At 41.9% G+C, this 14,109-nt stretch overlaps 1 protein-coding gene across 14 annotated transcripts in view; it reads right to left on the reverse strand.

Annotated features, from left to right (window-relative positions):
* SLC29A1 (solute carrier family 29 member 1 (Augustine blood group)) overlaps nt 1-14,109 on the reverse strand; it is a 94,495-nt gene that overhangs the window by 5,424 nt on the left and 74,962 nt on the right. For all 14 annotated transcript variants that reach the window (XM_020785071.3, XM_072991727.2, XM_072991716.2 and 11 more), the window contains 9 exons: nt 13,400-13,510; nt 12,408-12,562; nt 11,383-11,522; nt 10,521-10,655; nt 9,236-9,333; nt 8,900-8,996; nt 8,268-8,359; nt 8,013-8,121; nt 6,319-6,404 (listed from right to left, as the gene is read on the reverse strand). In XM_020785071.3, coding sequence (XP_020640730.3) covers nt 6,319-6,404; nt 8,013-8,121; nt 8,268-8,359; nt 8,900-8,996; nt 9,236-9,333; nt 10,521-10,655; nt 11,383-11,522; nt 12,408-12,562; nt 13,400-13,510 — 1,023 coding nt within the window. The remainder of the gene's footprint in view (nt 1-6,318; nt 6,405-8,012; nt 8,122-8,267; nt 8,360-8,899; nt 8,997-9,235; nt 9,334-10,520; nt 10,656-11,382; nt 11,523-12,407; nt 12,563-13,399; nt 13,511-14,109) is intronic.

Below are 14,109 nucleotides of genomic sequence, written 5' to 3' on the forward strand. Positions count from 1 at the left end.
CGCAAGATGATTGATTTTTGCGATCGCTGTTGCGCTTTGCAAGACGGTTTTTCCTATGGACAATTTTCGCAAGACGATGTTTGGGTCCATGACTCGCAAGACGCTCTTTCGCAAGACAATGTTTTTGACAGTTGGGTCCGTGACTCGCAAGATGATTTTTTAACAGATGCTTTTTCACAAGATGAATGTTTTTCTATGATATTTCGCAAGATGACGATTTCCCCCCCATTGGAAGCCATTAATTAGATTTCAATGCATTCCTATGGGGAACCGCATTTCACAAGACAATGTTTTCACAAGGCAACATTTTTTGCGGAATGAATTAACATCGTCTTGCGAGGCACCACTGTACTATATGTGAGGAACACATTCAGATTGGTTTCACAAAGATTCTGTGGTATTAACTGCATGGGATCAAGCATTTGCAGTAATTGTAGGAGAAAAAGAGTAGGGAGGCCGGAGGTAACATTCCTCACTTGGGTGGGAAAGCTAGAGATCTACCCTCTCCACAGAAATGAGTTTGGAAATACTACTTTTGGGTGTACAACTCCAAGAATCCACCAACCATCATACCTATTTGCCAGCTGGAAGTTCTGAGAGCTATAGTCCAGAAAAGTAACTTTTCTAAGCTTTGGCAATAATCTGCGGGGATCTCTGTAAAACAACTCTCCTTGCCTTTGCTCCAAGGATCTCACCATCTCTACTATCTCTGAAAACAGATCAAACAGTTTTTCTATCATACATGTATAATGTAATTCATTGGCTTTCTCCCACAGGCTTTATGTTTCAGGAGCTGATTATAACATTTACTTCAAATTATACACTACAGAGCACAGTTTATTCCTCATATGCATTCCTGGGTTCTCTGTGACTGCAAAGCTGTGTTTGTCTACTAAAATACTTCTGACTGTATGCTGCAATTATAGCAGCAGCATAGAAGCAGCTGCTTTGTAGATGTCACAAACGGTATTTGGAAGCTGGCAGGTTCATATATTTCACATTTAACGGACACTTCCTCTCACATAGATGGAGGAATCATACAGATCCCTCTACCAGTAGCTGTGTAGTACTAATTCTCAGTACTTTATAACAATGAGATACTCCTCACTATTTTGGGTCACGTGGCAAAGGCAAAATGCTGAGCAATGATTCCAACAAGGCAAGGACTAAGTGAATTTGAGAGAGGGAACGATTCATCCTATATATATATAGTTTTGTTCTCTTGCCAAAACTAAGGAAAGTGTGTGTGTGTGTGTGTGTGTGTGTGTGTGTAGATATAAGTATAGATACAGTATATAGATATAGGAGAGCCTTGTTTTGGCAATAGACTATGGCAAAATATTGATAACTTTCCACGTTAGGCAAAATCCAAAGAAACCACATCACACAAAGACAAAAACATGTGGCACTGTCAACTTTCATGGGCAACTTCACTTCGTCAGACAGACTAACACGGCTACCTCTTCTATTCCCGCATGTTGCAACCGTCAAACAGGCCTCAAGACTAGAGGATTTGCTAGTTATTTTCCTCACCCCATCCCTCAAAGAAATGTCAGCAAGTTCAAACATAACACAAGTGTATTTTTAGGCTTGGCTGGCAATATAACTATCAAGACATTCTTTGGTGGTTAAATGTGGCTCTCTGGAGAAGGATAAGCACTATGTGAAAAAGCACACACTCTGCAGCAGAAAGCTTCAGGCTGAATTCTTGTGGCGCAGTGGCTAAACTGCTGTACTGCAGCCAAAACTGTTCATGACCTGGGGTTCTATGCTGGGTAGGCGGCTCAAAGTTTACTCAGCCTTCCATCCTTCCGAGTTCAGGAAAATGACTCCCCAGCCCACCAGGGTGGGGGTGGGGGAATGAGTAGCCTGCATAATTAACTTGTAAACTGCCCAGAAAGTGCTTGAAGAGCTATGGGGTGCCATATAAACAGCACACTTTGCTTTTTAAAAAAAGTTACAAGGCAGTTTGGAAACATTACTGTTTTGGACAAGACTTCCCAGCATCCCCAAACCATTGGCCACGAAAGCAAAGTGTGAAGCATTAGAAGGAAGAGATTCAGCGTAGCCTAAGGCTGCTATCCTGTTTGGTATTAACACGTGTGCAGAGCTTCATAGCAGCTTCCACACTTTCAGCTCCATGCATGTAAACATTGAACACAAACAAAATATTGGACTAAAAAGTAGTTTTTTAACATCTGCTTTGGCCACATTAGCCCTAGTCTCATAGGAAAACACTAGCACCTGAATAGAGCTATATCCGGGCACTTGCATGATAACAAGAAGGGAAATTTGCCTGTATATGGGGTGGGCAGAACGAAGTTTTTTGGATTACACCCCCATCAGCCCTAGTCAGCACAGCTAGTGGTCAGGAACACTGGGAGTTGTAGCCTAACGACATCTGAAGGGCTGCCCTTTGCCCACCTCTACTTCGTTCCCTCCCTCTGGTCTTGGTATCGACTGTGTTCTGGCAGATAGACAAAACCAGTCTTCTTTGAGCAAAAGGTGTTTTGGAAACATTTTTCCGTAAGTTCCTCCCTCCACTTGGGATGTGGCTGACATACTGGGCAAAAGAAAAAGGAGCCAAGAAGCTGATTGTGAAGGAGGTCTGAAGGAGAGTGTGCCGTCTCACGAGACAGAGGGCAGAGTGGGAAGACTGGAACCAGAAAGCGCTGGTTTAAAGTTGGACCCAAAGGAAAACATGACTGAGGAGGGGGAGGGGAAGAGAGCCGAAAGAAAGGAGAAGGTGGAAATATGTCTGGTAGAGGATCGCAGGTGTCAGAAGGGTGAGGAGCGAGAGCTGTCAGTTTGGGAGGAGAGTATAAGTAACCAAGGCGAGCGGCGGTTTGAGGTAGAATTGGATTTATGGAAGAGAGTTGGAAAAGCTAAGGGACTATCAGAAATAAAAACCCAAGAATTATTAAGAGATTTTCCCAACCTGAACTTAGAGGGATTGCTCCCAGACCCCCCACATAAGAAATCAGGAGAAACGAGATACGAGACCTTAGAGTGGTCAGTGATAATATTTCCTAAGGGGAAAGGGAGAAGACGGCAGGTGATCCGATCGGATTCAAGATTCAACACCTCCCCACCTGAGGGGGACTGGGCCCGGCACCCATGCTGTGGCACCATCTGTGCAGTGAAGAGTGCACCCCTCCGGAAACTCACCAACGCAGAGAAATTTGGCCCAGCACCCCTGTGAGTTCAACAGACTTTGGGCAGGAATTTGTACTGGACATTTATGGCTTGTTGCCAAAGTTAAGCGTTTTCGATCCAATTACGAACATCATGTAAATAATATAGTTAAAGATGTTAGAATTAAGAAGATGGCTCCTGTGGTATTTCCCGCGCAAAATGAGGAGTTGTCAAAATTTGAAACTGAACCTGATCACACTGATCCCAGCACAGAGAAAGAAGCAGAAATAGAGATGGGACTGGCTTCTGGCTGAGGCCTACTGGACTCCCGACTAGGACCAGGCTTTCCAGTGCTGCGTGCTGGCCTATTTATTCAAGCAAACAGCCTGGTCAGGGGAAGCATGGGTGCCAGTGAGCCGAAAAGACCAGGGACTAATGTGGTGGCCCAGAGTGGCAAGGAAATAATCATTCTTTTGTAACTGCCAAGGCCAGTTTTTCTTTGGGTTCTTTACAGCCTCTATCACAGACTAGACTCGGGCTGGACTGTCACCGTCCCCTTTCCTGTCTGACTGAGTCCTGTTATGTCATCCGTGTTGTCAGTCTTTGGGCTATGACATACAAACTGTTCCTTAAGAGACCGTAAACGTGGGTTTGTTTGCTTCATATCTGTAACTGGCAAAGTCTTCATCCAAGCCATACAGATGAATAAGAACACTGAGGTGTGTGTAATATTTGGGCCAAGACAAACTATCGTTGGGTTTTGCTTTCCACCTCTGCATAGCTTCTTTCCGCTGTTGCTCATGTTTTGGATTAATCAGACAGCCAAAACGGAACTCTCCACCCTTCCATTCCTGTGTTGAAATCCTTACGCCTTCTTTTTCCTCTCTCTTTCTTTTCCCCTAGTTTCATGATCTTGTGAAACCTGTCTATTTAGGCTTCCTCTCCATAGCCTGGACATCTGTGGTAAGCTAATGGATCACAGTGCATTCCACCCCTACTATAAGGTTTGTGTGTGTGTGTGTGTGTGTGTGTGTGTGTGTGTGTGTGTGTGTGTGTGTGTGCAAGCAATTTACTTTAGTGTGAGCTTCTAAAGGTGTCATGAGATTCCCTTTTTCCTCTTTTTCATTATGCTGGAACAGGCTAATATGTCTGCCTTCTTGAAGATTATTCATCAAAGCAGCTCAAGACAGAACTTGGAAAAATTCCTTTTCGTCATTGTAACTCCCAGAACCCCCTAGCCAGCTTGGCTGCTGGAGAATTCTGGGAGTTATTGTCCCAAACATTAACTTTTCTCATTTCAGGTTCTTGGTGTTTTTCCCACCTCTCTAGCTTTTCCAAAAAAATGCCCCTTGCTGCTCACTGGAAACATTCAGAGATGATGACCTCACTGTATATTCATTCCCTTTGCCCATGGAGGTTTCATTAAGTTCTCACAAGGTCAGTTGGTACTGGTAGATTTGTTTTTCTTTTCCTCTAGGTTCCCAAGTGACTTATCTTTTATACCTTCTTCAGCCTTAAATGTATGCAGGGGCTGGAGGGAGCATCTCATACACATTTGTTTATTTTTTATATTATATTTTATATATTGATTGATTGATTCATGTTTATTGATTTTATTTATTATATTTCTTCAATATTTCCTTTATTATTGTTACCTTATATTACTTATTGTTAATCACCCAGAGTAATGCCATGCACCAATCAGGTGATATAGAAGTCCATTAAATCAGTAAGTAAATAAGTAAGGTAACATTAAACAACTTAGCCAGGGTAATTGAAAGTGTTTTTAGCAGAATCACAAAAGTGTAGTAGATGCTGGGCTTACCTAGTGCTCAACACTTGAATTTCCAGATGTTTATAATGACACCTCCCAGAAGCTGCAGCCAGTAATCAGTGGTAAGGAATTGTGGGAGAGGAAGTAAAAAATAGTGGGGGTGCGGCAAAGATTGATAACCACTAATCTAGTCCACCTCCTCCTTAATTCAGGATCTGTAACGGAGGATTCAATTATAGCTCCCCCTACTGCTCCATACACCATTGTGAAGTGAGTGAGATACTGCATTTTTCTGTGTATATGATTCCCCCCATGTATAAGACAACCGCCTAATTATTAACCTTGCCGGAGGCAGAGGAGCAGTCAATGGGCAGCCACAAGGAGTGGCCCAGCGCGAGGGCTCCTCTGCCTCCGTCTCCTGCTGCTTCCGCCGCCCGATCACGATCGCCTCCTCCAGTGCGACTGCCGGGGCTTACATCACCGACTTGTCCCCTGCCCGAAGGAGACAATTGCTGAAGGAGGTGATCTGATGGCAGTGGCAGCAGTCAATGGGCAGCCCCGAGAGGCGGCTGAATGCGGCTGTTCCTCCACCTCCTGCTGCCGCCTTCTCTGTATAAAACAACCCTCAATTTTTCCTCTAATTATTTTAGGAAAAAAGTGTTGTTTTATACATGGAAAAATACGGCACATTTATTCGGAGGAAATGCTTTAGGAGAAATAGTACTGTCCTGTTTCAGATGGAAAGACCAAAGTCCTCTCAGAAGCCTGGCACAAAATGGAGGTAGAGGCTAGCAAGTGGAAAATTGAGATTCTACCAGTATCTACCTGGGGACCAGTATCCCTTCAGCACTTAGCTTCAGAGAAACCAGCGTAGAGGAATTTCTCTTAAAAATCTGCCAGGAGGCTAAGTTGCAAGATATCAGGGAAATCAGTACATACACAACAGCATGCAGTTAAGAAGTCCAAAGAATCAGAAATGCATAGGAAAGATTTACAGGAAGGTACACAAATGATTATAAGTAAGTAATTAAAACTAGTATTTCTTTCAAGTTTCTTTGTTTTCCAACATGATAGATTAGTACCTCCTCAGGAAGAGGTTTGTGTATATGGTTTTATGATACTGTTGTTGCCTGAATGTCTCTATGTGTCTTTATGCCTAGTAAAGGATGGCTGTTTTCCGCATAATACATTGGCTTAGCTATATTACAAGGTATAAGAAAATATATTATTTCTAATGTATTTATGTAATTGCTAAATTCTAACACATATGGTTACAATGAGGAGGGATCTCTTCCACCTGTTACTGTTTCATGACTCTCATCTCCCACAACATGACTGACCTGTTGTGTCCTCTAATGAGCTGTAGGAAAAGTGGGCTTTGCTTGGATATCACAGATCTCTATACTCACCCACATACAGACAGCAGTAAGGCTTCGTCCTGCCCAGTCAAAAACATTAAACATCAAGAAACAGGAGACTGGGGTGAAGTATTTAGCTGAGGAGAGAGCAAAGGGGACGAGTGATCAGTGCCACGTTTTTTCATGAACAGACACACATGCAGCCTAGGGCTGCACTCACAGGATTGTATGTCTTTGAGGCAACATAAACCACACTCTTGCATCTTCCTTTTAAAAAAAAGATTTATAATTACATACAAAACAAAAGAAAATGTACATACACTTAATGTGCTCTCCCTCCATTTGTGACCAATGAAGTTATTCTATTTCCTTTCTTTTATGGAGTGCCATTTGTCTTCCGGAAATACATTGACTCTTGTGAAGGTACACAACCCTTCCCCTTTTTTAGTACGAAATCAACAATATTCCCATGTATCCCTAAACATATTCTTATTTGACAATCCCTTTTTTTACTTCGACATTACATGTCAACTCATCATTATAGCCCACATTTTATACTATTCATTTAATTGAAGATTGCACTTAACTTTCCAGTTCTTTGCTATTATTAATTTAGCTGCTGTTATTAGATTTGTGATCACTTCTTTCGCATCTTGCACCTTCCTGATATATGTAAAATGACTATAATGGAAGGAATAAATCCTACAACTAGGGGAGGGTCTGTCATTGCTGAAGCACTTGTGTCTGTTAAATTAATGTAAAACGCAGCCCTTAAAGAAGCATCATTGTTTCTGTTTTTAAAGCTAGCAGGGGAAAGAATAAAATGATGCTAGATATAAGAATACAAAGTAGCAGTTTGCATACGTGGTCAAAAATGCCTTATTCTTTTCCTCTGGTTGCATTCTACATTAGTAAAGGCAAGCTGCAAAGTCCTGCTCTGCCATTTTAAAAAAATCCTATTCAGGACTGGATTCTTCTGTTTTAGCACCCTCTCCTAAATTCTTCTCCATACCCTTTTGTAGACCCTTATTCTCCATACTCATTATAAGCTCACTTACATTATAAAACTCTCTACTCTAATCGACTCCACTACATATTGGCTACTTCTTACTGACACTATTCACATTGGTCCTGTCCTTATAATACACATTGATTGTGGTGACTCTTTTTTATTTTCTTCAGAAAAATACAGGCACTGGTACATTTTCACAGTCATGATGTAAATCCAGACAGGGCAGTGCATGATGTCTATCCAGACAGGTGCAGGCAGACAGAAGGACAGGAAGATACACAAGGTTTGTCCAAACAGGATATGAAAAACTAAATACGGAAGCCTCTTTTAGTTTTCAATTCCCATGTCCCACCCTAGCTACTGTCAGGGATGTAAAGTTCTCCTAAATCTTCTTCCCATTGAATACTCTGCCTTCCAAGTCCTCCTCTCCAGGCTAAACCTATATTTAACCCATACAATTCTTTCCTGCTCATGGTAAGTTTCCTCCTTACAAACTTCAACGAGGATTAAGAATGTGTGGCCTTCCAGATTGCAAGCTCCTAACCAAGACAAGTCCAAGAACATTTGAAGCATGACAAACTCCCTCCTCTGGGTTTACAGGGAACTATGTGAAGACACATGACTAAGTGCTACTTTGTTCAAACGGAACAGATCCCGACCTACCCAAGTTTCTCAGAATCCAGGTGCTAAAAGCCATGGTCCATACCACTTGCTAAATTAACATTTCCCTTACCCCAGATTGTCTGTCCTGCAATGGTTGACACAACTGCAACAGTGACTGCTGGGAAGACTCCAATTGTGACTGTAAAGACTAAGCAGACAGAAACAGCCATGACCCAGATCTAAAGGAAAGAACAGAACAAGTATATGTAACAATAAATCCAGCCTAAGAATCCAAGGCACCTTTCTTTAATCAATACAACAATATAAAACATTTCAGTGTACAGGAAAGACACCTGTTCCAGTGATCAATCTGTAGCTCTAATACCTTTTTGAAGATACTGAAGACTGAGGACTTGTCGTTTGGTACGTGGGAGGCCCCGTTCACAGAGTATTTGAGTTCCGTACTATTGACTTCACCTATAGAAAGGGGAAAAAGTATAAAATTGCAAGGTTGATACAGATTACAGTCATGTCAAGAAGAAAGTATACCCTCTTTGAATTCTATGGTTTTATGTATCAGGACATAATAAAAATCATCTGGTCCTTAGCAGGTCTGAAAATTAGGTAAATACAACCTCAGCTCAACAGCAACACATGATATATTACACAGTGTCTTGATTTATTTTACAAAAATAAAGCCAAAATGGAGAAGCCATGTGTGAAAGCCATCTATTCAAGACTAGCACTGGATGTTATTGCCATATGCTGCCAGAATCATACCATCTTCATTGGCTTCTAGTTTATTTCTCAGATGAATTAAATGTGCGGGTTTTAATCTATGAAGTCCTCCTCCAGCCTGAGGTCCCAGCATCTGAAAGAATGCATCCTTTCCATCCATGTCCTCAGATTCTTACCAGAAGCCCTGCTCCAAGTGTGACCACCTACTGCAGTGCAGGTGGGGAACTCTTAATCACTAAATTAGCTGCACACATTTTTCTCCCTTCCTTTTCCTTTTACCTTTCTTGATGAGATCAACTTTGGTTTCCATCTCACAGTGGGCCTCATGGACCCGATACTCTGTCTTGTCCTTCATGGAGTAATAACGGAAGAAGTCCTGTGAACAAAGAAAGCTTCAGGGTTTCTGTTGGCATGAAAAGGAAAAACCCAACTTCCATAAGGAGATGGCAAAAGTAACAAATGCCAGGAATTCTTCTGTGGATGAAGTGAAGAGCCTGGTGTACCTTGGAAAATGGCATCCATAGGTCAGAAGTGGGGAAAAACAACCCACCACCACCACTTGTTCACTATGTCTATATACACAGGACCAGCTTCAATGAAACAGTCAATCATTACCAGACGAGGCAGCATGATATAGGAACCAATGGCCATCAGGATCACTACACAGGCTGTGATGAAGTAACCAAAGGCACTGTCTTCCAGTTTAGAGCCACCTGGAAGAGATTTATAAAAAAAGTGGTCATTGGCAAGGCTTTCCTCCCACATTGATTCTGGAATGGAACAGAGGTAACAACTGATCTCTCTCTGGAAAACCTGTTCAGGTCAGGTGTCATCTAGTTCAGCTCCTTGCACAAAGAATGGCCTAATCACAAGCCCACTTGGTAGATCCAGACCACAGATTGCCTGCAGAGCCAATAATTTTGAAAATCTCATAATCTCAGTGTTTACCCTTCATGTCACTGATCCTGGGCAGGTAGGGGCTGCGGCAACTAGGCTGTAGGGGGGGAAAGGGTCCCTATATTAAATTTTGTTTTATCTATCTCCCACTTTTCTCCCAGTGCAGGATCCGAGGGGGCTCACAACATGAATTAAAATCAGCCATAACTAAAGCACAAATAATTACATATGTTATCATATTAAAATAAGCACTAAATTAAAATAATTTGTAAACCTCCAGAAGCAGAAGAGAAAAAGAATGGGGGAAACCATACACTATTCAAAAACTTTTCCTGGGCAGCCAATCAGTGGCTTTAAAAAGTGTGCTGCTTATATACTGCCCCATCATGTTTAAAGCACTCAGGGCAATTTTAAATTATTCAGGTTACACACTGCTTCCCACAACAACCTGGGTACTCAGTTTACCGACCTTGGAAGGATGGAAGGCTGAGTGAACCTTGACACAACTACATGGGACTGAACCCCAGTCATGAGCAGAATTTTGGTTGCAGTACAGCAGTTTAACCACTGTGCCACAAGGCTCCTCATATAAATAAATGTCTTTGCATGTCAGCATGACAACAGAAAGAAGGCTAGCTTAGCCTCCCATTGGAAAGGAGTTCTATAGTTTAGGAGCAGTCACCCAGACAGCCCTCTTTATGTTCTCACCAAATGTGACTGTGAAAGAGAAAGGCTTTTGCAAATATCTCATGACACACACAGGCAGGCTTCTGTGGGGAGATACAGTCTTTTAAATAACCTGGACCCAACTGTGCAAAATTCCTGCTCACCACTGAAACCTGGGCATCTAGCCCTCAGGGCAGAACCCAGAACTCCAGAGCTGTGAACTCCTTTTTTTCCAGGATGAAGATAAGGGTCTCTTGTGACATGACCCATCAAACCAAAATGTGACTCAAGCTGCCCTGCTAGGAGAGGAGTGAGAAGGAAAGAGAGGACTACTCACTGGCAATGGCGCAGATCATGGCCAGAGCGGCAAACGTCCCTGCAAGGCCCTGCCCACTCATAATAGGTGCTGTGTAGCTGACAGGCAGGAGCCCTGCCAATCCAAAGAGGCTGCCCTGGAGGATGGCACCAAAAGCTGTCAAGGAAAAGGGCAGACAGAGAAACAGTCACAAAGGAACCAGAGACAAATCTTGTTTGAAGGATTGCAGCCTTCACCAGGGCTCAGGGCCAGCAGACTGGAGACACAGGTGGTATCATCATCATGTTTTGTATGTCACACTCATCATCTTGGAAAAAAAACCCCACAACTCTTCTAAATCAGCCTTCCCCAAACTAATGCTCTGGATGTAAGACAACGATTTCCACCTCTCTCAACAAATGTGGCCAATGACTCTGCTAGCTGAGGGTGATGGTGGTTGCAGTTTGATATATGCAGAAGAAAGTAGCTTTGAATTAGGTTATTTCCATTCCCTCAATGACATTGAGAGAAGTTACTATCATGGAACACAGCAGTGGTGGGCAGACTGTAAAACAGTAGCAGCCACAGAATTCTATGAAACATGATACTTTTTGGCATCTGCTCAGCCCAGGAATTGGTTTTCAGTACCACAGCAGGATATGATTTTTCCCCCCACATATGAAACTAATACTTCTGAACTACTGGGAGCGAGAATCCCTTGATGATCTACTGCAGATCACCCAGAGATCAGTTTTAGATTGTGATATATTTTTTGGCTGCACTTGGAGTATGGCATTAAAACAATATTTATAAACAGTGCTTCCTGAGAATAACTGTAAAGGTGAAGTGCATATGGGTAACTTTCACCCATATCAAGGCCAAATTGCAGTTGATTCCCACTTACAATTGATGAAGACGATCTTGATCATGGTGACAATAAAGAATGGCAACGGTTCCATGGGTACTTTCACTAGGATGGCTGTAACCAGGAAGACCAAGAAAATGGCAATCAGGCTGCACAAGATCCGTACCTGCTGGGGGATCCTAAGAAGTGGAAAGGGATATTTTATGCTGTTAGCCGCCTAGAGTGATCTTAACCGACCAGATAGGCAGGATATAAATAAATAAATAAATAAATAAATAAATAAATAAATAAATAAATAAATAAATAAATAAATAAATAAAAATAAAAATAAAAATAAAAATAAAAATAAAAATAACAACAACAACAACAACAACAACAACAACAACAACAATAATAAAGGGAAAGGGAGCAAAGAAACAATGAAAGACTCCGAAGACAAGAGGGCATTCGTTCTTAATAATGTGAATGGATCAGCCACTTGTTTTGCTGGAAGATGTCAGAAGGCTTGGCTTCCGTTTCACATCTAAAAGCAAAAAGAAGCCTATTCAATCCTATCCCATGTGAATGCTTCAGCTAACGGATGCAGTAGCCTCTATTTACATAAATAAGCACCATCCACTGTGACACATTTCATCTGTGAACACAACTGGAGAGAATACTTGTTATGGATCAGAAAAATCTGGTTCAAATTCTGGGAGAACCAGCCTTAACATGTAAATCTTTCTCTTTAAAGTTTCCCTTTATGAGAAGCAGGAAAAACAACCACCTACACCACTAAACTAAAGAAAATGGAAACATGTAACAGTGCAGATACATCAGTAAGAACTTTGTGTATTGTTTATTTTTACATGTAAATACTATGCAGCTGTAACTTTTGTGATGAAAACCCAATCAGTTATTGTACAATCGTGGATTGTCTCAAAACTGTTTGCCTTGGCAGGGGCAAAACTTCATTCTGTTGGGAAGAGACTTTGTTCCATTGGAAAGGTCAACATTGGCCTGGTTTGGATGGACAACAGAGAAAAAGTTGAGTCCTTTGGGGACTCAACTTTTGAAGACCTCACCTTTGGTGGATGAAGGAATTGAGGCAGGTGAAGATGAGTAGAGGCAACATGGCACAGATTGTCATCACATTGTCGAATATGGCTTGCAAGTGTGAGTGGAGGACTTCCTCCTTCCCCATGGAAGTTCTATTAGCATGATTGATGTGGGAATTCTCCTGCAGGTATTCAGAAAATGGGTACAGTTGGCCAGATACTTGACACATAAGGTTAATGGGTGGAAGCTGAAGAATGCTGACTATACTGTATGTCTCATTCAAACCCAAGCGACCACTGTCAAACCCAAGGGACTACTTTCTTCTGGGTCACACATAATGTACCCCACCACATCTTTTATTCTGGTCTTGTATAGAATTGTAAGTATCTGTCACAGATAGTCTTGCCGACCTTTCGATACTTCTCTACTTTCTTTGACTCAATTGAAATCAAGTGCAGCTTACTTTTATACCAAAAAATACTTTTACCTGTTTTTCTCAGTGCTTGAAAAGATTATTCTTAGGACTACGATTCCCAGAATCCTCCAGCTGCATGGCCAATCTCTTTATCTCTCTATTGCCCATAGGCGAGCCTCTTTCCAGAGACCATAAATTAGCCTTCTGACATCTTGTTCTCCCACTCGTTTAGTTGTTCAGGGCTTAAGAACTGGAAAGTGGACTATCCTTTCTGGGCCATAGTAGTTCTCCTGAAATTCCTCCACACCTCAGCTCCAGTGCAGGCAGCAACAGGAAAACCTGGCACATTTTTATTTTCTTTCTCAGACTGATCTTACAGGCCATATAAGGGCATATGAAAGGAGACTGATGGTACATCAGGCCACTCTGCTCCAGCAGCCATCATGTGGGAGGTACATACAAGATACACTTTAATTTCTCTAAACAAACTTTATTTGCACTTGCAACGTATTACTGTTTTGTTCTTGGTCATTATCTACCCCAGATGAAGGCATCCAGACACATTTCTTACGCACAAGTAGCTCACATCTCTTATGAACTTACATTATTTAATATGGATGTTGGGGGAACATCCTTCTCCCCTGTGACATTCTGGTCAGCGTAGCGGTCAGTGGGGCTGATGTGTGCACCTTCCTGGAGGCGGCTGGTAAAGTACTGCAGACAATGGACACAGAAGTGTGTGTGGCAACATGAAAAGCCACCTCTCATATCAATCAGCTAGCTGTACAGGGCTAATCACTTAATAAACTAAACATTCTTTTTGTTATAGTACAAATATTTTAAATTGTTTAGGCATTGTTTCTCTCCCCCATATGTCCAGAGAGCAGTATCAGAATTCCTGGTCATACTTATCAAGACTTCCTTCACAGTCTTCAGATTCCCTCATGATTCTTACACAGTCACATTTCTCCAATCCCCTCGTGTCTTTCAGCAATTACTGTAGAAAGCTGGTTGCATTCACCAAATGCATTATATAAACTGCAGATGTGTGCAAGCCAGAGACAGTTGGTTGCATCTATGTCCCAGGGAAATTGACTCCTGTGGTTTTAAACTTTGACCAGGTTAGGGAGGCCAGTTGGGCCAACATAAGGAGGTCTGTATTATTACCATTTTTTAAAATCTTGAATGAAATCTAAGAGTCCAGGCATAACTTAAACATTTGCTGGTGTTTCACAGCCTTTTGATACTGGGATAGCTTTTCTCTGAACGAAAACTAAAAAAACCTTCTGTTTTTACACCAGACATTTTTCTGT

The sequence above is a fragment of the Pogona vitticeps genome, chromosome 1 (genome assembly GCF_051106095.1).
Source record: "Pogona vitticeps strain Pit_001003342236 chromosome 1, PviZW2.1, whole genome shotgun sequence".
Taxonomy (NCBI): Eukaryota; Metazoa; Chordata; class Lepidosauria; order Squamata; family Agamidae; genus Pogona; species Pogona vitticeps.